Below are 25,781 nucleotides of genomic sequence, written 5' to 3'. Positions count from 1 at the left end.
AGTCTTTTGTCAGCAATCAGCTCAAACGCTGGAGATGAAACAGGGAGTACCATTAGCTAATTAAAACTGAGGTTCTTGCACATGACCCGACTTTTCCCCTGAATGTGGGCTGAAACTGGAGCTGTCTGGGCACGGGGTGCCAGCGGCGAGTGACGTTGATATTAATGTGTTTGTACCAGTAAGAGCCGCTGACACTCTGGTCTGTCTGGACAACTTACCCATTGCAATCTTTCAGTGTGTGACTACTGGCCAGTAGCAGCTACCTGCAAAAGATATGTCTCAGAGAGAGAGCCTTAAGACAGACTATCAAACACTGTACACACTTTACACACTGTGCACAATTTACACACTTTAAACACACAACAAACTTACAGACAGACAAACATGTTAACTACACAGGCATCCAAACAACAGCTGTATAGTGGTACTTTGGATATGGTTCTTTAACATTAAAACCTGTCAGATTAAATGATGTACTTAGAAAACCAATGCTGTCGTAGCATAGATATCTTGTGCCCTGTGTCAGGTCCATTGTGGCACTTGGCTGTCTTTGGACCATGCTAATAGTAGAGAAACACTGTCCATATGTGATACATAGATTAGTATGATGAAACTTCTGGCAGAAGTGTTCTGAGACTGATGTTTTGGCACTGGCATGAAAGACCTGGAAATAGATGGATCTTGCTTGTTTTCCTTGTCGACTTGGCCAGGCCAAGTTTTTGTCAGGCCATAAATGCTTTCCAGTCAATCTTACATTAATGCAATCCAGTCTCTCTCTCTCTCTCTCTCTCTCTCTCTCTCTCTCTCTCTCTCTCTCTCTCTCTCTCTCTCTCTCTCTCTCTCTCTCTCTCTCTCTCTCTCTCTCTCTCTCTCTCTCTCTCTCTCTCTCTCTCTCTCTCTCTCTCTCTCTCTCTCTCTCTCTCTCTCTCTCAATTTGGATCTCGTTATCAAAACCATCAGGATCACCACCCTATCATCCCTGACACAAATACAACATGTGAGTGTCTATACTCTCTATATTCTTATTTGATAGTTCCTTTATTCACTGAAGCGTTAAAGTGTCTCAAAGACAGTGGAGCAACTTCAGCAGTGAGAGGAAACGTTACCCCTGTCTCAGACCGCGTAACCAGGTATAAAAGCATAGAGGATTTACATGTGATATACATTAATTGCATCTGTCTGGAATGCAATATTTTTAGTTTGCAATTTCCTCAACATTTAATCATGGTCTTGTAACTGAAACCGGAGGACTATGGCTGAAGCTGACCGTACATTGCACAGGGATTGTGTCATAATTGTGGCTCAGCCAAGGCCTTAATCAGTTTAACTTGGCCAGTCGGCCAGATCGGTTTACTAATACATAGGAAAGACAGACTTGGGCCTGTGGTCAGCGTTCTGGGCATGATTTGGGGGACACCAAGATTGAGGGTGGGAGTGTGGTTTACTGCAGTCCAGGGATCCCCCCATTTACCTCTGAGGTTGAAGGCCTTCTTAGACCAGATCAAATCACATATGGATCCTAAAAATCTCCCTAACAATGGACTCTCTCGGTTCACTGCCATGGGTCGTAAAGAACTTTGGCCATGGGAACTGTTTCATTACTGTGTCCATACAGCTAATTAAGGTAAAAACATGTTTTTCAAGCATTTTACAAGGTCAATGAAAACATACAGGACATCTGCTTTCTGGAGGTGAGCAAGGCAAGTCACAGAACAGTCTGTACACTCTGCAACACTAACTTCGTTTTGTGCTCAGACACTAATTGTGCTGCAGTAGCCACTCTGCTGACATTCCGCCAGAACCACAGTGTATAAAGAGTGTGTGAGCCGAGCCTGCTGAGTGTGTGTGGACACAGGTAAATCTCTCAGTGCAACCAGGTGGGGTTTGTTGAGGTATTGATGTAGCATAGGCTGGGGACAGGCTGAATCACACAGACCAGAGCCTAGAGCAACATCTGCCCTGACCGCCGACATATCTCCCAATAAACAAGTAGCAAACAAGAGACACCTTCATACAGGTCTGACTGCAGACCACGTCTGCCACAGGGCCAGACCACAGCTGAGGCCTACAGTATACTTACACCCTGCCCAAACTATAACAGAGCTGAGAATCTACACTACTTCATGTTGTCCAGTCCAGACCATCAAGTTTCAGACCAAGACCAGGAAGTTTGTAGACAATTTAGGTCAAACAAGCAACGTACAAATATTACTTTACAACTTAAGCATTATTGACTGATAAAGGATAAGGATGGATGTCAGTTATTTAAATGTGTAATGTGTTAAAGATTAAGTGGACTGTATTATCAGTTCAGTTTTAGTTAGTGGATTAGGATACGGTTGGATAGTTTTGATTTAAGATAATAATTGATTTATTATCATAGTCAAATCTGTAAGAAAGATAGACAGTCTGACAAATACTTATTTAGTCCTTCAAGTGTCCTTATGGAGAATACCCGGTGCTTTATGATGCAAGACAGTGTTCTGGCATATTTTTTATTTAAAGCTTTTGTTGCCATTTTTGGGAACTTTGGCAGAACATTGTGCACTGTAATGCTGAGTCACAGCTGGAACGCAGTTGAGCAATTAGAGCTTTTGAACAGTCTCCATCAAAATGATTCTGTTCAGGCCAACAAAGCTATCGGTGCTCTCTTCAGAATCTGTTCACTGACATGCTCAGCCTTCACTCAAGCACACTCTCTGGTGGAATTGCACCACTAAAAATCATGTCGTAATCCTCTCCAGAGATAAAGAGATCGAAAGGTAAAGACAGAGAGACTGCAATGTAGACTGCACACTGCAAGACTGCAGACCTGCACTAGTGCAAGTAGAGAGATTCAGACCAAGCCACAAATGTACCTGTTTCATCTTTTCCCCATAGAGTTTTACACCAGGGGAGTTGTTTAAGAATGTCCAAAAAGGAAAGCCACTCACATGCAAACATGTGTTTCCAGTTTGATCAGTGCAGCCTTAGAATGAGTTTAATATCAATTTTTAAGGCTTATATTGGTTGGAATGGAACGTTTTTTTTCTTTCTTCTTTATTATCATGCAGCTTTGCTTTCTGTCATACAAACCAAATTTTATGTAATATGTAATTTAATGTACAGATGTACAAGCAATTTCATATACGTTTCCTGTAAAATAGATACTGCCTTTGTGAAACTAAATAAAACTAAAAAAATATGTGTAATCATTATCTAGCAGCTGATGAGGATTTCAAGGAGATTATATCAAAATATGAAAGAGCTCGTGGACAATGGAGCCTCATTGTTAATTGGCAGAATGCTTTGGTCCAGACAGTAATGGTTATTACACCTAAATGTATGGGTTTACAAGGGATTTGTAGAATAGAGACTGACATATTTCAAAGAAATGTAGGTCTACTAGAAGGTGGAATTTTATGTACTGGCATCTGAATAGTGTGTGAATACAAATGTACACACTTGAACCTAGATAATAACACACACATTGAAAGCAGATTGCAGACAAATGCCTTAGAGAAATCCATAGCGGCTATTCAACTTGAAACTGGACCCTGAAACGGAAAGAGAGAAGGGAACACGACCTTGGCTCACTAAAGGCAGAACAAACGGTTCGGAACTGTGGCATTTCTGTTTCACCACATTTCTCAGGCAGCCGTTGTGTTACTGAGAATGCTCCTGTGGTCTGGTTGCTCTCCAATGGAACGTACCGTTGTGCAAAACTGCCCTTTCCCCCCCTCTGCTCCCTGCCAGGTCGGTGTTGATCACAATGCCATCTTGACCTATTGTTCAATTTTGCAGGAGTGTTTTCTCTGTGAATATTATGGTGCCTCAGGCGTCAAGGTGTTTGGCTTGGCAGGCCACCGGGCCTCTGAGATGTTTATTTGTTGTCATGCTGGAATTATGGAGTGGCCCAATGTACAGTAGGCGTAAGCCTTTGGGCAGCTGTGTCAACTCTCCTTGTGTGGACAAGGAATTAGTTGCCAAAAGGAGAGAAGGGTATAGAGAGAGAAAGAAAGCAGGCAATAGAGTGAGAGAGCGAGAGGGGGAGGATGGAGGAGCTAAGGAAAATTGAAAGATGGTCAAAATAATACAGAGATGCAGCAGAAGATGCTGGAGAGACTGGAGTTGAAGTCAGGTGTTGAAAAGCATTGAACAATCAATTGAAATTGTTGGCACAGATTTCTGAGAGCTGTCATTGGCACTGATAGAGCGACCATTCCACATGAAGAACTGGCTCTATTGTGGAACCAGAGAAGAAGAAGCTGTGGCCAGCCAGAGGTGTGGAGAGAGTGGAAAAGAAAGAAATAAAGAATGAGACCGAAAGAGAGAGAGAGCCAGAGAGACTGATGTGGAGAAACAGAGAGAGAGAGAGAGAGACAGACAGAGAGAGAGAGAGAGAGAGAGAGAGACAGAGAAGCAGGTGTGACTGAGAGGTGAAGGACAGATTGAAGCCAGAGTGTCAGAGGGTGCTACAGAGACCCATGGCAACACAGAGGATACTGTATTGACTCAGAGTAACATCCATCCAGACGCCGGCTCAAAGCACAGATCATGTTTAGGATTTTCATTGCGTCCTCCTCACTTTGTCTTTTTTCACAGAGGCTCAAGTTACACGAAGAGGTTTATAATTAATGGCTTGATGGTATACTAATAGCCATGGCATTGGCGAGCAGTGTAATATTGTCTAATTAGCAATTATAAATGGTTAGCACAGCAAACTAGCATAACACAAGGTGCACTCAAAGGCTGAGGGAGGGGCTGTTATAGTCGTACTCATGCTACTGTATATTTGAGAGAAGAAATCCATATGTACTTTCTTTTTTGCTGCAACTTAAAGTATAATGTATGTCCAATACGGACGCAACTCATTAGCAAGATTTCTGACCTGAACTTCACCTCAATATACATACCTTAACTGTGTGATAAAAGTCAACCTCTGCTCTTTAACATAAAAAATATCAAACATCCCTACTACTGTTAAAACTTCAGAGTACATGCATGTCTAAACACTGTCCACTGTTAAAGTAGATGTGCTTGGCTGAAACTTGACCCAATTTGTGCTGGAAGCTGAGTGCCTTTCAAAGGGAACGGGAGGATCTCCCATATAATGGGTCTGTTTTTATATAGGCTAGGGGTGTTTAGTGAGAACACATTTTAGTAGGAGACATCAAATTGGGCCACTTGACCATTGCTGTTGAACCTGGATACTTTGCTAAAATGTGGCTTTGGTTCAGTAAAAACACTTTATAAACACACATAAAAACGTTTTCCTTTTCTATTCTTATGAATTATATATTTTGCGCCAGTGACCTTACCTTCCTTTTTCTTTCAACCTGTTGAACCAGTTAACCCATCATAGCTCGATTAGGAGGAAATCACATCTTAGCCCTCTAATACGATACAGGGCACTGGAGCTGGTGCACATGTGACTGTTATAGACCCTGAACCACGACAGGTTAAGTGTTTCCATGAGTCCTGTACTTGACTGTAGCCAGTCTGGACCATAGAAAAACTCAACTCTACGGCTTCACGTCTCTATCACACGGCCTGTTACAAGCTATGGCAGCCAGCTGGCTTGTGATTATACCAGCGGCATAATTTAGTCATCATAAGAATGCTTCCTGTTCCATGTACCATCCACATGATTTAAAATTGACCCCAAACTATGCAGGCATGAGGGCAAAATGCCTGTTCAGAACAATTTCTTTAGTCATTGACTACTTCCTCCCAACTCATTTATCGGCTGAGCTGAAACGTCGCTGCTCAGTTCCATCTGGAGACCAGTGCTGCCTGTAGTCATCACCGCGTGTACTCATATCTCACCATTCATAAATCAAATTATCTCATGATTGTGACTGAGGACAGGGAAGGAGAAAAGACTTGACGGAGAACAAAGCAAGCACGTGTGAATGAATCTCTATCCAGCTTAATTAAATAGAGTTTGGCCCTTTCTTTTTTCATTTAAATTAGGGCCCTATTTGCAACAGATGAGGCTGGCTGCTAAAAGGGGACCCGTTTGGCTATGGAAAGGATATGTGTAAACTATGTCATGTGAATGTTTTAGCGAAGCTGTGTTTAATTTTGTTCCCTGACTAAGCGCATGAGAAACCTGCCTCTCCTTAGCTGTCTCGTTGAATCATATGGATATAATTTCATCCATTTACGTTTTTCTGCTCTTTGCTGTGGTTGCCACGGGGCATTTGGAAGCAGGCAGATTAAATGCACATGTTCCCGCCAGCCGCAGACCCAGCACTCTGCTCCAACATCTCTCCACTGAACAGATCTTGAAGTGTTGGTGGTTTTCCTCATTGGTAAACGAGCAAAAAGGCACCTTGTGATAAACAAACTCTCTTTCAGTAATTTTTTTCATCCCAATGCTTTTGAATAACTTTTTTCATGTTTTATTCTGTGGTGTATTTGTGAATCCCACAATAAATGTTATACCTTGTGTGAGAGAGCTTTGGCAAATAAAAAACACTCAATGCATTCAAACCAATCAAAGTAGAAAAATGGTTTGAGCTTGTTAAGGCCTTCGTACCTCCCTAAGTTTTTTCTTCTTATAAGGCCAGACCTCTAAACATGAGTAATAGTAGATGTTATGCTAGTTAGCAGCCAAATGTTCTAATATCATCATTAGTCAGGGTCCTCAAGTCACCAGTGGTAAGACCGCGTGAATACTACTCATTCTCTCTCTCTCTCTCTCTCTCTCTCTCTCTCTCTCTCTCTCTCTCTCTCTCTCTCTCTCTCTCTCTCTCTCTCTCTCTCTCTCTCTCTCTCTCTCCCACTCTCTCTCTCTCTCTCACTCCCTCTCTCGCTCCCTTCGTTCTATCTTCTCAAGGCTTTCCATCAGAGTCCTGTCAGCAGCAATGTTTTTTCCCCAGCACCACGCTATAACGGGCGGTTTGTTTCGATCTTCTACTACTCCCTCAGGTCAGTAATGAGCAGCTCTCTTCTAAGGGGCCATACACTGCTGCCATTTAGCCACCATACAGTTTGAGCTTCTCTCTGCCAGTCAGGAGTCATTTCCCATGAAGGCCTCAGGCAGGTCGCACCTCCAGTCCTGAGCTCAGCCAGGTCCATAACCTGTCTGTTGTGATCGGCTTTCTACCCATCAACACCTCAGCCCCAGGTCCGAGCCCAAATTTCACCCCTGGTGTTTACCAGGCTCCTGAACCCCTATCCACAAAGATGGTTGTCAAATGTAGCATAACTGTCAGCCCTCTTCGTGTGGTTATGGTCTTCACTCTGTTTACCTTAGTTGCAGCATTCAGCACGGAAATCCAAACATGTTTAAAGCAATTTGTTTGATTAGCGCCTAAACTGTTTTTGTAAAGGTGGTTCCAATGAATCCGGGTCTGTCTTGTGTGGTTTCAGCGCTCTCACGCTTTCACTACCCCATCCTCTTCATCCTCCATCTTTCATCCCTTTCCTCTTAGTCCTCCTGTTCATAAGCTTCTCGTCAAATTTCAACAAATTGTTTTGGACATTTTCTCTCTCCGCAGAATGGTTTCATCCGCTTTCACGTGGCGGCTGATTTAAATATTGCCAGCGTTTTCTGCAACAGGAATCTTCTGTACAGTTTCCAATACAAAGATGTATGTTAAGGCTTGGATCAAGAAATATGCCTATTTAGGCTGTAAGATTAGCACCATACACTCAAACCCAGTAAAGGCCTTATAAGTAATATGTCTGTGTCGTATAGTTGGCACTAACCATTTGGTACTTGTCACAGCAGTCAGGAAATACTTACTGTAACTCCAGCTGTCTCACTGGCAATGGTCCTTGCAGACTAATAGCTAGCTCTACTCGATTAGCACGCTTTTCTCCACAGACTCGTAACTCTAATTTAACCTCTAATTTAGCCTTACGATAAAAAAGCAATGGAGGAGTGATTATTTCCCATATACATAAATACCCACATTTTAGAACGTCACTAACATCTCTGTTTGTTTTCAAAACTAATGTTCTGTCCATATTTCAGGAGTCAGCATGATCTGTGCCTGTCAAGGCTGGCATGCCAGTATGGATGTTCACATCGCTGGAATTTTATGAACCCCCCCTCATCCCCTTCCCCCTATGTGCTGTGCATTTGATTCGATGCTGGAATAATATGTTTTCCACTGTACTTTGTGTGGTCTGACACTTGCAGATGTTTTCCCAGCCCTCCGCTTAAGGCCCGAGCAGGCATAGTTCTCTTGTGTGTTTGTGTTGATGCAGCAGGGTGGCCTGGTTATCATATAAAACAGCATATCTCATGACACTGGGGAAATGTACAGTCCACAGGGTCGCCTGACATTGGCCTTCTGTTTTTGTGTAATGTCTCGCTCAGTGTCTGTCTGCCTCTCTGTCTGACTGCTCTCACTAGGAGACACTGTTCATTGGAGCAACACTTTCCATCTCCAGAGGAACTCATATTTTGTGTTGTGCTGAAAATACATGTTTAGGCTCTTAATCAAATAAATATCCTAACACACACACACACACAGAGCCCAGGCAGTTTATCTGACCCTGCTCTACCATGACAGGCTTAGGTTTCTCCCATATTAAATGGAGCTGCTGTGAATAGAGGCCCCTGCCTGTCCTGCCTGGCTGTGAGTGAATGAAGGAGGCCAGAGATGAGCATTGAGCCCTGATTGGACTGAAGGCCCATTAGAGGAATGGTGTCCCTCTCTCCTTGGGTGTAACCTGACTCTCCGGGCCTACAGCACAGTGCAGGCTTCACTAAATGTCAGGGTACAATGGCCAGCAGCACCATCTCAATGTCAGGTTTCAGTGGTCTAGGCGACAGAGACCACCTTTCCCAGTCCCCTACTCCAATTTGGGGTGTGCTCTAGCCATCCACACCTGTCTCCACCCCAGCCCCTACTCCCTTCACCTTTAATGAACAACACTTTTCCCTCCCTAGCTAGACCCCAGCACTCGTCCGTTCAATCTTCACACATCCCCTCCCCCCTTCCTTTACCCCTTCTTCACACTGACGTCACTCCTCACCTCTCCCTTCTCGGTTATTTCCTCCATCAATTTCCTGTCCCTGAGCAGTGACTAGAAGGCAAGGACGTGCAGCCTTCAGATAGGGTGACAGGTAAGTAATTGTGGAGGGGAAAGAGGGCCTTGATGGGTGCTCCTCAATGGCCTGAGGCCTGCATTGTTACGCGCCCAAGGCAGTCATGGCTGGCCACACGTATTGATGTCAGGCCAGCCCTCACTAACGTTCCTCCACCTGTTGAATAGTTAAGTGGGATTAACTTGCTGGATATAGGTTACACTGAAGTGCACTCTACTGTGCAGTACTGTGTTGCCACATCGACTTTTTAGCCGAAGATACAGTAACATGTACTGTATTGGGAGGGAGGATGAGGGTGGTGACTATCGCCGCATACAGTCAGTAGTGTTTGAGTTTGTATGACAGGGAGCGGATGTGTGAACGACCTCATGAATAATATGTGTGTTAACAAATCTGTGGTGTTCATTAGCTAAGTCAGACAAGTGGGCCTGTAGTAGTCGGCTTGTTTACCGTTGTCAGTGGCATGATCAAATATATCATGCATTACACCTATTAACTGTCAAATGACTGTGCACTGTATTATGGTTTCCACACAAGTTTGTCTGTGTGTCTTTGGGACTAAGTTCCCAGAAAAGTATGTGACTGGATACAAATAAAAAAAAAACGTGACTGAACAAGTAATCAAGATGCCAATATAGATGATACAATGATTTACTCACCCTAAGTCGTAACTTTTTTTTCTCTGCAATGTGTGTATGTGTGCGTATGTGTGTGTGTCTACAACAGTTTGAGGGCTGTAACAAGGCTTTTTCTCGTCTGGAGAATCTGAAGATCCATCTGCGCAGCCACACAGGAGAGAAGCCCTATCTGTGCCAGCATCCCGGCTGCCAGAAAGCTTTCAGTAACTCCAGCGACCGCGCCAAGCACCAACGCACTCACCTGGACACGGTCAGCACCAGAACACGTTTACACACTCCAGTCTGCACCCTCTGCTGTAGATCTTGACCTTAGAGTCAGAGCGAGATTGCGATTCAAACAGTGATTCTGGAGTTAGATTACTGGTGATGTTAGTGATGGTGGGCTGTATTGAGATTTGTTTTTAGTTTCCAATACCCCTGAGATGCTAGAACAGTAGTTTTGGGACAGGAATAGGTCAGTTGTAACACTATCGCCATATTCTCACTATAGCATATTCTTAATGCTATAGTGACGGTGGTGATGATGGTGTGCTCAATGAAATCCTTATGTACAGGTGCATTTTCATTTGTACATTTTCTAAATGGCCAGACATTTGTAAAATCAACCTTTGCACAGTAACCTATCGGCATGTGACACTAATTTGAAGTACACCCACCCTGTGCAGACAGTCCCTAAAAAACAAACTAATGTCAGAACCTGGCGTAAGGATTTTTCCGTTCCTCTCTAAACGTACACATTGTCTTTGGCCTATTTCCAAGCTTAAATACCTAGTTCTATCTCTTGACAGCTTTACAGTTCACTTCAGACGGTGAGAAATTGTCCATTCTCCCTCTCGCCACACTCACTCCAACACATTAATAAAAGATCAGTTCCACAAGCTCAAGTCACAGTTTGTTAAATGACAGCCTTGCGCTGAAACAGCTATAGCAGTTAGACAGGGATATGTTTGTCAATTTCTGATGGAAAAGGAAAGACAGGGAAATATTGAGTCAGCCCAGGTCTGTCTCAGTTACTCCTCTTATGTCCCACTTTATCGTTGTCCACCCCCCACCACCCATACTGCAGTTGGCTACTGACATTGTCTATTAGCACAGTGGAGTCCTGAACCTGATGGACTCCCATCATCGCCCCGCTGAGGGTTTAATTTTACTACCAGTCTCTCTGCCAAAGGCACTTTGGGGGAAAATCATCAACCATAATGATATTTATTCTAGACAGAAGTTGTGTTTTTTTTCCCAGTCAGCTTTTCTCTACCAGTCAAGTTTGTATAGGGTGCCTTGCTTGGGAAAACAAACACCTAAGAGATTAGTGGCGCTGAGAGCTACTTGTAATAACAATGTGTTATTTACAGTAAAGGCAATAGTATGACCGGGCATCTAATAAAGCTATGTATCCCCTTACACTTTAATGGCCATCTTATATTCCTCAGGACAAAAAAAAAAAACGTAGTGGAAAATGGCATAAAGTATTTGCTTCATTAATGAGAGGAATGTAAAACGATGAGGAAAGTCCATGCCGTCATTTTATACACATGTTGTTTATATTGCATTAGTCCGAACTACTGTGTAGTTAACATCATGTATAAGCACATCAAGCCTCCTGCACACACACACACACACACACACACACACACAAATACTCAAGACTGATACATTCATAAGTTCCACACAACAAGCTGCTTGGCATGCAATTTGATGAGCAATTTGCTGAATTTTTTCTTCTCTTTCTTTTTTCTAATTCTCAACTCCTCTGTGATTTCTCAGCTGAAAGGTAGGGATATACTGTCCCTTTGCAAACCTTACATTCAAGCTTCAGCCTTCCTACTGTACATCTCTCTTTTCTTTCCTTTCCAATGCATAATCCTCATTCTACTACTTAGTATTTACTGTATGGGTGTACTGAGGTAAAATTGTCAGGTTAAATGAATAGAAAGTAACAAAGTAAAGTATTGAAGAAAATGCTTAAATGTTTTGCAAGTAAAGGCTGTGTGTAGGAGTCTGTTTTCATTGGATGATTATGTGTACTGCCCTCCCCTACCCTGACCAACTGCCCTGACAGGTGTGTTTTGTTTCTATTCAGAAACCATATGCATGTCAGATCCCGGGCTGCACCAAGCGATACACAGATCCCAGCTCCTTACGCAAACACGTCAAGATCCACTCTGCCAAAGAGCAACAGGTGCGTAGGAAGGTAAGACATTCTTGAGACAGAGAAAGACATTATTTGCTCACCGAAACGATGGTATGTCTTTACAAATCAAATCAAATCCTATTTAATTCATACAGCCCTTTTTACAAGAAATGTCAGATGTCCTCAAAGAAGAAGACAAGGAAAGCTCCCAAAAATGCAGAGAAAAAAGTTCTGAAAAATGGGGAAGAGCAATTTTGCTCTTCCCCATTTTAGAATCCCCTCTTCCAGAGACAGTTGGAGATGTAGAGAGTTGCAGACCACGGGCTGGAGACAATTATACAATAACAATACAACGTAAAAATTACCAAATGCAGAGCATTAGGAATGTGCTACCTTGGCACTTTGTGGCAGTGGTCAGCTACAGGGCTGGGAAGAACAGGATCAGCATAAAACTATGTGATGGTCATATGGGATCCGAGATCTCTGGGTGGTCCTTCATAGAGCATTAGACTGATGTCCGAGTTGTTGTCTAGGTCAAAAATGTCGGCAAACCGCCAACATGGTAGATGATGACAGCTCAACTGCCCACATAAGAGAGGGGGAGGGGGAGAGGGAGAGGGAAGAGAGAGAGGAAAATAGGATTAGAGACTGGGTCTGTGGATTAGCAAACAGCAGTTCAACTGTTGGATGGGGTCCTGCTAAATGTGAGTGCAGTGGTTCAGCGGTAACACTGATTAAAAAGAAGGTTTTTAGTGTAGCCTTAAACACAGATACAGTTTCAGCTTCCCAAATGGAAACAGGAAGTATGTTCCATAGAAGAGGAGCTCTATATGAGAAAGCCTTGCCCCTTGCTATTACCTTTGGGACACCAAATATTCAGCATCTTGAGATTGTATTGTCTTTATAAGGTTATAAGAAAATCTGAAAGATAGGGTGGTGATAGCCCATGGAGTGAAATCAGCTCTGGCTGGGATTGGAAGCCAGTGTAGAGACTAGAAAAGATGTGGTTGTATTTTCTGGTTCTAGTCAATAATCTTGCAGCAGCATATTGTACCAAGTTCAGATTTTTCCCCAAAAAGTACAGTACTAAAGTCCAGACAGGATGTAACAAATGCATATATTAGCTTTTCAGCCTCCTCTTGTAAATTAATCTTGTGTTTATGTGTTAATTATGTTTTATGATTGTAATTGTTACTGTACTGAAACACTTTGAGTGCAAGAAATGCGCATTACAAATAACATTTATTATTAATAATAATAATATGCTTCAAAGCAAAAATACAGTTTTGCTAAGGTTCTTGTAAACCAAGTTGAAGTGGTTAAACTCACTCCTCAGTATATATACCATCAAAATATTTGCTATTAGGTTGCAAAGCTGGCTACATCTGTTTATGAAAGGTAGTTGTTGCGTGCTTGAGTCAGGACTACCCAGGTTTGAACCCTGGTGTGAGCAAAAGAGAGGAAATGCGTACTGACGAGCGATGCAATGACACTGGCGTCATTGCATCAGGGTTGGTGCCTCAACCCTGATCTCCAGTTGAGCTCATCTCAACCTGCTGGGGTCGGTGTGGAGAGAGGGGAGTCAGGTGGCTGAGCGGTTAGGAAATCGGGCTAATCATCCAAAGGTTGCTGGTTCGATTCCCGGCCGTGCAATATGACGTTGTGTCCTTGGGCAAGGCACTTCACCCTACTTGCCTCAGGGGAATGTCCCTGTACTTACTGTAAATTGCTCTGGATAAGAGCGTCTGCTAAATGTGAATGTAATTGTAAACGAGTGGGTAAACTCACTCAACCCAAGACAAATACTGCCCACCCGCAACATCAAAAGCTAGCTTTTTAGATCCATGATGACTCCTAGACAGTAAGCTTAGGTATAATGACTCTTAAATTAGCTTAGGTTAGACTTTGGTGCCTGTGGATGGGATTTTGTTGTCCTAGAATTAGCACCTCGGTTTTATCAGAGTTGGGATAAAGAAATTGGAGGTCATCCATGTCCCAGGTTGACCGGATGACCTGGTTGTCATCCGTATAGCAGTTAAATGTAATCCAACGTTTAAAATTATGTTGCCAAGCGGCAGGTAAAAAAATGGCAAACGGCCTATAAAAGAGCACTGCAGTACTCTGAATTGAATAATGGAGCACACCGATGAATGACTGTCATAATGAACACATTGTGATCTGTCAGACAAATATGAAATAAATCATTGGAGTGCAGAACCACAAATCCCAATGGGTTCTCAAGACACTCAAAGATAATTTGATGATTGAACAGTGTAAAAAGCCACACTCAGGACCAGGAGAACAAGGACAGAAACAGAGCCTGCATCAGAGGCCAGCTGTAAATTATTGACTACCTTGACGAGTGCTGTTTCAGTACAGTTGTGAAAACAAAATCCAGATTGGAGGGATGTATACAAATGAATTGATGAGAAATGTCCATTAAGATCTTGGGCCACAGTTTGGCAAGTATTGTTTTGGTGGTCAGAACTTCCAGTACTTTGACATAGTGGCATTTTGAAGGTGACCAGAAAATGGTTTGATAGTGTAGGACTGTGGAGCAAAACTGTCAGATATGGAAGCAATTCCTTGTGTGACAATCAGATCTAGTAAATGGAAGTGGCTACGTGTGTGAAACCTTGGAATTAATAAGAGAAGTAAACCTCACGCTTAGTGGATCAAGGAGAGGATCCACTAGAATATTGAAGTCTCCCATAATTAGAATGTTGTCAGAATGAATCATTAGGTCAGCGACAAAGTCAACAAATTCTTGTAGAAATGGGGAATAAGGTCCTGGGGGGTGATACATAGTGTCTATGCAAAACAGGGGACTGTTTTTTTTCCCTACGATTTAGTCAGAGCAAAATGCATATGCAAACGTGGCACAGTGTTGTAGTTACTCACAATTTCAAGCAGTTGGTTTAATTTAGAAGAGGGCTTTGAAAATACTTTCCTCAACAATCGCTTAGTTTTTGTTCACATTTCATTGCATGGTCATTGACAAAATCCCATTCTCCAGTGGGTAAATATTGGAAGCATGGAGAGAATGGCCTCATTGTTGTTAAAAGGGCCTGGATAGTGGCAGGCTGGATGATGTGTTCCTATACATGGTGTGGTAAAGGGAAACACATGTGGACCATTGTTAGTAAGCTGTAGCGCAGAATACTCTAGTGACCAGATGTTGTGAACCAACGTCAAACCAAACCTCTCAGTCCCAGAGAACGAGATAGATGCAAGCGTCAGTAAGAATGTCAGAGAGAACCAATTAGAATGTTTGCAGCACTCATAGGAAATGGTTTCCATACAACATGATGTTCTGTGTCAACCAAGTCATTTTTGAACATCCGAAGTAGGCGATGACATGATGATATCTGGACTGTGCTGGCTTGTACCTCACCCGACTATAACATTTTATTACAGCTCAGTCCCCTTCCTCACTGATCTATAGACCAGAGTGTAACATATTTTACATGATCTGAACGACAGACATCCCATCAGTCTAACTGACACAGGTATTTGTTTGGCTCCATATGGCATGTACAGTCATTTTAGTTTGCAGTTGAAATGTTTGCTTGCCCAAGATATAATTGACAGAAAGATGCATTTCTTTCTCTTGGCTCCCAGTTGCTATGCTAAATGTCCACCCAGTGTTCTCAAGCCAGTATGCGAGTCAAATAAATATGTAGCCACTTATCTGCTCTCTCCATTAGAGAGGGAGTATTTTTTATGCTGTTGTTCCATGGACATATTGGCCCAGTTTTTGGCGTTGCAATGTAACTGTGATCTTTTTTTGATGACAGTTAAGGCCTTGTCCCCACCTGGAGCAGGATGTTTTGAGCGAATGTCTGTCTGTGCAGCACCTCACAGGCTCTGCCTCCTCTCAGCACCTGCACTGCGCCCTCCCTTCGCAGCACTTGTTCAACGGAAAGGATGGCTGTTCCCCAGGACTGAGCCAGGACATCTTCACAGGTGAACACAGGATTTCCTTCTCTCCCTTCACCCAGATCCCCTGACCCAGAACCCTTAACCTTTACCCTTAACCCTTCATCTAATCAACCTACAGTCACAGTAATCTATACTAATATTTAAGATTCCAGGAATCCAAAAATGTTTTTCGGTATTCCTGTACCATAGCTACATCCTTACAGTAGATTGATTAATGAGTCCAAATCTGGATTTTGAGACCGCTCAGCCTGGTGGAACACAACAATGGAAAGCTAGTTTAGTTCATCCTGGTCCAGTGACAAAAGGAAACTGGAAACAATTACTTGTGGCTTGAAATTAACTCTAAATGTGACCTCTCCTGTTTGCTTACTTTTTATTGATTGGATCTGGACATCTTTAAGACTCCTGAGTGTTTGAGACAAAAGCCTTGTAACTGAAAGACAGATTAGAAAAAGTAGGGTAGGTTGGAGAAAACAGAAAATGTGCCCCGAAGTGTCCCCGGTTTTACAAACCCATCTGTCATCGTTTCTGCGTTTGGCCAGTTCTGGACTCCCCATCAATGTGTGTTTTTGTTACTGGAACACAATAAAATACATTGTAACCAGGGTTCTCGATGCTCGAATTGTCTTTGATTGTCCGATAGATGCTTGAATCTTGGCTTATATTCTTTTCCTCCCTCTGTTTCTAAGTGAATGTTGCTATCCTTTCTCACTTACATGGGCAAATGGTTTATTGCCCCAAGCTGCTTTTGCGTAGATTTAGGAGTTCTAGGATTGGAGTGGTATCCACCAACCATCTCTCCATTTGGCTTTGTTTTGCAGCCAACAGTGAGTATGGAGTGGATTCCAAACATCAACATTTTAAAAGAATGAGTCAGACTTCTAGGTTGGGCAAAACAAGTGATTCCTGTTTGTTGGTTGCAAGCCTTGAAACAGGACCACCTGTACTCCTCAATTGTGAATTTCTATGTTGGAAATTCAATTGTGTATTTGACTGTTCTACAGAGCAGTCCATATTACATCAGAATCTGGCACTCCCTTCTACCTTCAGTTCCCCATCTCCAATCCCATGAGCAGCTATCACTTAGAACATTTTCAGGACAGTCACATAAAACTCTTGGAACCATTGATAACTCACATGGAATGCTCCCGGAACCTGTTTTGCCACTGAGCAAGCTATGAAATTGAAGCAATCACGGCCATTATTTGTCGAATGTTTGCCGGTCTGGTAGCAGATGTTGGGGCTAAAGGGGAAACCATTTAAGGTCTGTGATTGATGATTTGGGGGTAATGAATCAAGCTTGTAACCATTTCAGAGGCCTGTCAGATCAGGGCCCTGCTTCCAGTTGAGCACAGCTGGGGAAACAGCAAAACCAGGAGCCTTCCTCCTTACTGCCTTAAGTACCCCGGACAGTTATCTCACTGCTGTCCCTGAGGATGCTGGGAAAGATATCACAGGACAAACAGAATAGAGCGAGTGCAGAAGATTTACTGTACTAAAGGGAGATGTTGTCCTTTACCCTCTCCGACTCTGACAGGACCTGAACTCTTTCAAGAGGAGCTCTGGATAGAACATTCAACTGTCACTGTGATTTGTCACAATCCTTTCACTGTAACATTTGGAATATTTATGGAAACTTATGTCTAACTGGTGTAAACTGGATTGTTGAATGTGAGCCATCATGGCAAGGTCAGATGCATTTAAAACACACAAACACACACACATATACAAATATAACATCACTTTATCCTGCTGTTCAAATAGTAAAGTAACATTTTGAGTATGTCTAAAACCAAAACCCCCCAAAAAACAAAGGCAAACCCCATGCCGATTAAAAACAATGTACTGTAAATTGCAAACAGCAAAAATAAAGAACATTTTATTTTTCAATGCTCTCAGATTGGATAAAACTGTCAAAACAAAAGCTTGTTGCCAAATAACGGCTTTTAATTTGTTTAAAGCAAAAGCAAGTGACAGCCTTGAGGTGATTTGGCATTTAACAACCTAGATTGTTTGTCTTCCAGGCCTGTATTCTGGCTCCAGCCCCCCCCATCACAGTGCCTCAGTGGAGCTCCTTCCCCCCACCCCCACATCTGTCTCTGCCCCAGAGCCTCTCCGTCAGCCCCGGCTTGATCGGGACCTGACCAGCCCTCATCATCTATCCCCGCTGTCCACCATGGACAACACGCAAGAGGGGTGAGTGACTCACTGTACACACCATGATCAAATGACGACAATGCATGTGTGTGTGTGTGTGCGTGTGTGTGAGTGTGTGTGTGTGTGCGAGAGCGTGCATGCATGCGTGAAAAGCTGGTCTTCATCATATTGTTCAAGCAGAAGCAAATTCTCCAGGTACTGATGTGCAGTTCAGATCCAATTAATTTTGGCTATGATTATGGTATTACTGTCACACACTCACATAAAACAATTGTTTACAAAGGTAAAAAGGTAGAAGTAGTTACCCTTTGTTAAGATTATCTTGTCCAGAAAAGGTTCAAATTGACTTCCTGAACTGTGGAGATATCGCTGTGGTTTCATTAATTGTGTTGTGATCAACAATGTTCGACATTATTAATGTATGCATAGCAACATCCCAGCATAATCTATAGAGGACACATGAGAAGTTATCACCCATGTATTGGAAAGCTTTGTGCAAACCAGTAGTAGGCTGCCTAAAAGATTTGTGCACATGGGACAAGGGATAACAGGGCCATGTTGAGGTCAACCAGACACCAGACACCAGACAGCTATTTCTGGCACTTTCAAGTCCCTTGACTCCATGACGAGAGGTGACAAAACTTTCAATGATGACACATTTAGGTTAATATTTCAGATGAACTGTCAAAACAGATGAACTGTCAAAACAGTGAGATGGTTTCTGTTTTCACAGCAAAGATTAGGAAAAATTACATAATTGTTTTCGTATTAAAAACATTTAACCACAGTTACTGTACTTGGATTTGGCATACACAGGGCTGTAATATGATTCATATTGAGGTTTCTGATGAAGAGTATATCGATTTAGTACACGACAGAAAATGCTGTTTCTTATTTAACGCATGGGAAGTGTTAATTTATGTTCTCCTTTGTTAAACATGTATATGTAGAATCAGATAATGTGCATGTACAATCTACTGTCTGTACTGTTGAAGATAGGGCAGTGTGTGGGTTAAGAAACACATTACCATCCTGCTGCACTCTAGGTTCAGTTCCTTTCAGTTTTTGAGTTTATGAGTATGTTTCTGATTAGACCACATGATTTCCCCTGAGAGCAGCCACAGCAGTGTTACAAAACAATGTTGTCAAGAGGCTTTGAATGTACCGGATTAAACAATCTGTGACAAAGGTGAAAGACAGAAAGTTTGCGTTTATTAAAACAATGGAAAAACGTTGATTAAGCGATCCTTTTCCATAAAATTATTTTCATGGTTTGATATTATGTGTGATAAAAAAGACAAACAGGGATATCTGCAGGTAAAACAGTGAGCGGGTAAGTTTTGAACATGAAACCCAATGAAATAGACTTCCCAATGGCAAGTCAATTGCTGCTGTGAATGTGGCATGTCACGCAACATCTATGTAGTTAAGAAATAGGAAAATAAAAAATAACAGAAAATACAACATCTACATAACTACAAAATCTACATAACGGAAATGGGAATATGGACAGTATGCAAATCTTAAATATTATAAGTATAAGTGTTGTAGTGCCAATAAATTGATAAATACAGTATATAAGCAACATCCGTTACTCGACGCACACAGGCATGATAACATTGAAGGAGATGGTGGTCTGTTTTACAGTGAGCTTGATGAAGACCATCTGAAATCTGCCAAGCCACTGTGCGTGTGTAATGTTAGCCAAAAATGTTAGTGACAGTTCTTGTTCATTTCTGTCTGCATGCCCACCCATGTGTAAGTACATATGATGTGATGACAGCATTGCATTTTGAGAATTGCTGAAAATTTACATCAATTTGATTGAACAAAATTAGCATGTAATAAGCTTACATATAGAATATCCACATACTATACTGCCTTATCTGTTTTTCAAAGACAGAGAGAGAGACCTGTATACCTACAACAATCTGCTAAATGAAATATTTACCTACATTTGCCTGAAGATAGAGCATTACATTTACATGTCTTACGTCTTGAGTATACAGGCTGCTGCCAAAGTCAACACCAGTGCTGCACTTGTTTTTCCCAAACGGTTTTGCAGGACATTGAACATTTTGATGAAATTATCTAACAAACCTGCCTGCCTAGTACTGCTGCCTCTGACCTCATAGCTAAATGTGTTTACCCTGGCTGAAATGGGCCATTTAGAATAATTTTACTTTGTAAATACCAGTGTTTTTTATATCAAAATATGCCAGTTGAAATTTCAATCGGCAGAGGTAGGAAGTGTAGCTTATGATTTGTCTTCAGAGCTGTACGTGGAGGCCCTCTCTCTTTCTTAAAGGCCACTCTTGCAGAGCGACCAAGGGGCTTATGGAGAGATGGGTGGTAAAGGATGTCATTCACTGGCTCAGTCCCATATGCGCTTACATAATTACAGAGGGCAGAGTCAACTGGTCTTTTCCTGTGTATTGATATTAGAACCCCTCTACAAATATTAGCCTGACACAGTGTGATACCTTTCTGGAAAAACAGGGCTGTGATTGACACAGTCTAATTGAATTATGCTGGTTGTAGAGACAGCATTAAGAGATACTGTTCTGAAGGGAGACATTCACAACTTGTAATATAACTCCATCTCTTTCCCTTCCATTATCTTTCTTAAGTCATCTTTACAGACTGGATCAATCTATCAACTTAAATAAAAACATTTCAGGGTTGTCAGTTATGGGGGTCAACTTCCTAATGATTTTATGGACAATCTTATTTCTGAGCGCACTCTTGTTCTAGTCATTTAATCAAAGACCAGTTCCAACTAATTTGAGGTCACAATTCCTGCAAAAGGATGGTTGATTATAGATAGCCTCACAAATATTTTCAGTAAATATCAGTCTAAAACCAACAGAGACTAACTCTAACTGGGGGCAGCAGGGTTAGCTTAACTGTAGGTTTAGTGCAGTGCGACTTGTCTCTCACACACAGCTTTACCTCGCTAACCAGAACCAGAAATGTTCCCACCGTCCTGCGCCAAGGCGTCCCCCTTCACTGCCATCTATCAGAGGGGCTTAACGAACAGAGGCAGTGATGGGTGAGGAAGGGGGAGGCATATCTACAGTTCCCAGTGGAACAGGAAGGGCAGGTGAGGGAAGACAAACGAGGAGCAGAGCAGGGCTACTCATGAATCTTTGGCCTCAAGTGAAAAAGTATTCTTTCCATTCCGTCACTCCTGCATGTCCTACACAGCCCAGACATGGATGACAGGTACTATTATCTTAAGGTAGCATCACCAGCAATAATATTTTGGCATTGATTCTATATGAAATCTGACAATTCTGTTTCATTGGCCTTCATGTCCACACACCTGTCCTTCCTATGTTAGAGGAATTCATGCAATCTTGGCTGAATTGTTTTGGCCTAAGGATGATGTTCCAGTGTCCAGTTTGGAATGTGTTCTGTTTTTGATCTTTCTGTCTGTTGTAAGAGATCTGTTGCCAGGACATTGAGTCAAATAACATATCTGTCTGCATCATGTTTGTTTTTTCAGTTACATTCACATTCTCAGTCATAATCTCAAATTCATGTAAATTAAGTCACTGATTCAACCATTTGACTTTTTTTTCATCATACCAACACACATGAACCCTCCGATGTCGCCACCACAACTGTCTATACCCAGACCCTATCCATATCCACTGTGCCTCCATAAGAGTGGGGGCAACGGTCAAACAATGCAGCATATCACAGCTGAAAAGATCATGCATACTTACAATTTTTATTTTGTAAAAAAGCAAAGGATGATCATGGAAGGTGGATGCCAGAGGAAAGAGAGATTTATATAGCATATAAAAGATTCCGCTCATATCTTTGCTTGAGTAGCAAGCAGCGAGAAAGAGGGGGCCGACTGAGGCAGCTGGCAGTGATTAGCTTATGATTCACTTTAGCTGCACATAGAGGCTGCTTGTAAAAATATGAACAGTATAACTGTTTCCTGAGTTTGTGCTGACAGCAGCTCTCTGGGGAGTGCAGCTCTCCACAGAAACACATGGCTGCACGCTGGGCCTGCGCCAAAGGACGGATTAGCCACGCTCAGAGCGCTAGGCTAGCTTAGCTAGCGATAGCGCATGGCAGTACGCCATGAAATGCAGAAGGAACGTTTCCTCAACTTTGGCCTCTGTGAGACCCACTTGGTGATGCTTGACACATGGATAGGGGCCAAAAAATCTCAGATACATAGTATACATTGCAAAATACTTGACTGTTTCTTCTAAACAATGTGTTGGGGTATGGTACAACTGTACATCTTTCCCACTTATCTGTTGCTCTACTGTACATAAATACTAGTTAGTCACAACCAGCTTCCAAATGATGGGTGGTACTACTGCTTTCTCATCCTACAGTGGAGCACAGTCATCTGAGGCCTCTGTAGCCTCTAGCAACTCTCTATCACCACATTCACACAGCACACACTGAAAACCATATGCACCCAAAACAGCAGCATATAGAACAGGGCTGCATTTCCCGATAACGATGGATCGTAGCAACGATCAAGCAAAAAACGAAACCATCGATATTTCTTACGTGCGTTTCCCAAACATGCTCGTAAGGAGTAGGCTAATCTATGCACTTTCAAGAGTTACGAATTTTCAAGAGACACTTTTGCTACGATGTCTTTAGGAACGGCCCGTAAAACTAAGATTCGTCCTACGATGGATTCTACGATCAATTTAGGCTTACGACGCTTTCGGGAAACACACCCCAGGTCAACAGTTTAATATGTTGGCATTTCAGAAATGCGGCCTGAAAAGGTAACTAAATAGCTGTTGAACATTGGGTAGGAGGAACTATATTTTGTCTGGATGGTCGTTTCTTTGAAAGTTTGTCACGTGAGTGAGTTCTGTAATATTGCACTGCAAATCAGTTTTGTTCAGTTTGGCTGAACCGTGGATATAGTTATTTACTGCATCATTAAATGGTCTAATTTTGTTTTAACACAACACCTTGGAAACTGGGGATAACATCCAAATTATGTTATAAGCCTTCTACTTAGGATGTGGTGTCTGTGTTATCTGTAATATATGTTCCTACTGTATGCTTGAATACAACTTCAGTACACCAAGACACTCCATTTTGTTCATTTGGATTGCAGGCCTTGGTAACTATGATTCTAATGGTTGTGATGGCCATCTGTTAGTTATAACTGTGTTTTAAAAATCAGTTCTTGGTTGTTTTTGTTTTCTTTTTCCTCTGAAATGCAATGAGCTCAATACAACATGTGACTCTTTGAAGTTAATAAAGAACTAAGGAAATGTGCCCCACTGAGCCATAGGGTTGGCACACTAGAGGCTCTTTGGAGCTACTCCGTTTGGCATCTTGAAAGATTTGTTTGCCACAGCTGTGTCTAATACCACGGACAAAGCGTAATTTATGTTATCAACATCCCAAAAGCCAATGAAGAAGCAATCCATGTATGACTCTGAGCCATTAGGGTATGCTATATCACAAATGTAAACATAACCTGGCTCTATGCACTGAAGCCACCAGTCCTGAGGGCCCAGATATGGGAACTTGTTTTCAGGCAAATGCCTGAAACTGTTTGTTGAATTTAGATCATAATGTGTGGTAGATTAATGATTTTGTGTGGGGAGCTGACGTTCCCGGTCTGTAAAGCTCTTCTGGACTTAACTGCTCAATTGTTGTATGCTGATAATTGGCTTTGTAAGATCATCATTATCTTGACAAGGCAGTCCTTGATTCGAGGACTGAGACACAGCATATTTTAATACATCTGATGGAATAAAAAATACATTATGGAAATAACACCTTTTCAACAATGCCTGACAGATTAAATGTTTCCCTCTTTGTGTCTTCATCCAGGGTGTCAGGTCCTCTTCTCTCTCCAGGGACCAAGGGAACAGGCACTCCTACCTCTCCCCTAGATAAGCAGCACATTTCAGTCTCCCAGCAGCATGGTCATCACCACCACAAAACCTACTCTCACTATCACCACCACCAGTCAGCCAACGAGGGTAAGACCCGAACTACTAATAAGTCTGTCTCAGTTCCCTAACCTGGGCATGTCAGGTGGCTGAGCGGTTAGAGAATCGGGCTAGTAACCAGAAGGTCGCTGGTTCGATTCCCAGCCATGCAACATGACGTTGTGTCCTTGGGCAAGGCACTTCACCCTACTTGCCTCGGGGGAATGTCCCTGTACTTACTGTAAGTCGCTCTGGATAAGAGCGTCTGCTAAATGACTAAATGTAAATGTCACTATAACCACTGTGATTGATACAACCAAAAGTTAAAGGTAGAAATGTGCATGTCAAGTGATTCAGTGATGGTGGTCTGCTGGCCTATAGGATTGAACTGTCCTATTTCAGCTACATGTCACACGAGACTGCCACAAAGGTGTAACTTATTGCTTTGTCAAAGTATTGTACTAGACTTGATAACACATTTCTTTTGTGCAACTCGCTGAACATCCAATTGAACAAACTGTGCCGTCATATCCATTTGAATTGCAATGAGGAAAACATGTTTCAGAGAAACAGTTGGAAGTCCTTTGACTCAAAGTGTTTAGCGGAGAGATTGGATTCAGAAAGACAGGCAAAACCACAGGCGGAAGCCTTTCCTATGCAAAATTTGCCAACAAAATGTGGCCTCATGTAGTCAGCTGTCTTGCCACAAAGGCTGCTTTAGCTGTCACTCCAGACCCCTTTCCTAATGTCTTAAAGACAGCTTTCCCCGTTAAAGATCTACACATGGACATTTCTCAAACCACGCTGTGGTCACCTTGTTTCGTAATTCTCTTCAGAAAATACTGCTTTCATACTGCCAGGTCTCTATGAATACAAGAATACCCTTACAAAATGTGACAATTTAGGACCTGGAATATATTGCAAAAAACTAATATGACAGTATATTAGTAATACTTTAAAGCAACAGTGAAAACAAGGTACAAACCTTTAAAAAATGAATTAAATCATGAACAGATCGTATTACAGTGTACAATCTTCTATCCCACCCCTCAAAGCAAGGCATTTTTATTTCCTCTCCTTTATTGACCTCATCTGCTCTCTTTGTAGATTATCAGGGCAGTTTTCAGAGCTGCTTTTATTTCGGCGACTCCTACAGAATGGAGCAGTCTTTAAGTGGTGTCCATGTACCAGGTGACTCTGCCTATACTTCTCACCAACACAATGGCTTCCACATGTCCAGCAGCAGTGGCTCTTCTGCAGGTGAGACGAGTTGTTGTATACCTTCAAATACCATTTTCTCTCATGTTCTAATACTCTCCTCCCTTTCATTATGCCCGCGTCAGTGGCACCCCAAAAACATTTCATTGGGGCGGGTGGGGGGCACCAAAATCAAAAGCCTTAACTGAATTTCATGAATCATATTATGTTGTTGTAGTATATAGGCTAGTTGAAAACTATACTGTATATTGATATACTTTGGTTTCTTATTTTACAATGAATGTTACAAATTGTCTGATGTGGATAGAAATCCTGAGAAATCTGTGCAAAATACAATACCCAAGATTAATTAATTTATTCTATTTAGTCCGTAGGCGTAAAGGGAATCAAACCTAGGCTATTCTAAATCATGTCAGGCTAGTTGTAGTAGATTACTTACTTGATTTATCAAATGCAACGTTTTATATGCGCTACTGCGTATACTTGTGTAACCTGCCATCCATACTTGAAACTGGTTACAGTAATAGCCTACATAAAACCAAAACACACGTTCTCAACCAGTATATTATCCACTGCCTATTATAGGCTACACTGTCTGTCTTGTCATTCTGAAAGTTGTTAATTGAATAGGCTAAGCATCAACATGTAGGCTAAGATTAAGTAAGCCTAAGCCTATAGCCTAGAATTGTATCAGCGATTGTATCAGG

At 42.1% G+C, this 25,781-nt stretch overlaps 1 protein-coding gene across 1 annotated transcript in view; it reads left to right on the top strand.

The window, feature by feature from the left end:
• LOC136936565 (zinc finger protein GLIS1) overlaps positions 1-25,781 on the top strand; it is a 54,395-nt gene that overhangs the window by 27,942 nt on the left and 672 nt on the right. Inside the window, exons 4-10 of the mRNA XM_067230180.1 lie at positions 9,776-9,937; positions 11,768-11,878; positions 15,616-15,703; positions 15,755-15,784; positions 17,785-17,956; positions 23,756-23,907; positions 24,964-25,116. Of these exons, the coding sequence (XP_067086281.1) occupies positions 9,776-9,937; positions 11,768-11,878; positions 15,616-15,703; positions 15,755-15,784; positions 17,785-17,956; positions 23,756-23,907; positions 24,964-25,116 (868 nt within the window). The remainder of the gene's footprint in view (positions 1-9,775; positions 9,938-11,767; positions 11,879-15,615; positions 15,704-15,754; positions 15,785-17,784; positions 17,957-23,755; positions 23,908-24,963; positions 25,117-25,781) is intronic.

Source organism: Osmerus mordax, chromosome 27 (assembly GCF_038355195.1).
Source record: "Osmerus mordax isolate fOsmMor3 chromosome 27, fOsmMor3.pri, whole genome shotgun sequence".
Taxonomy (NCBI): domain Eukaryota; kingdom Metazoa; phylum Chordata; class Actinopteri; order Osmeriformes; family Osmeridae; genus Osmerus; species Osmerus mordax.
Note: the sequence above shows the minus strand (reverse complement) of the source record. Positions and strands in the feature narration are given on the sequence as shown.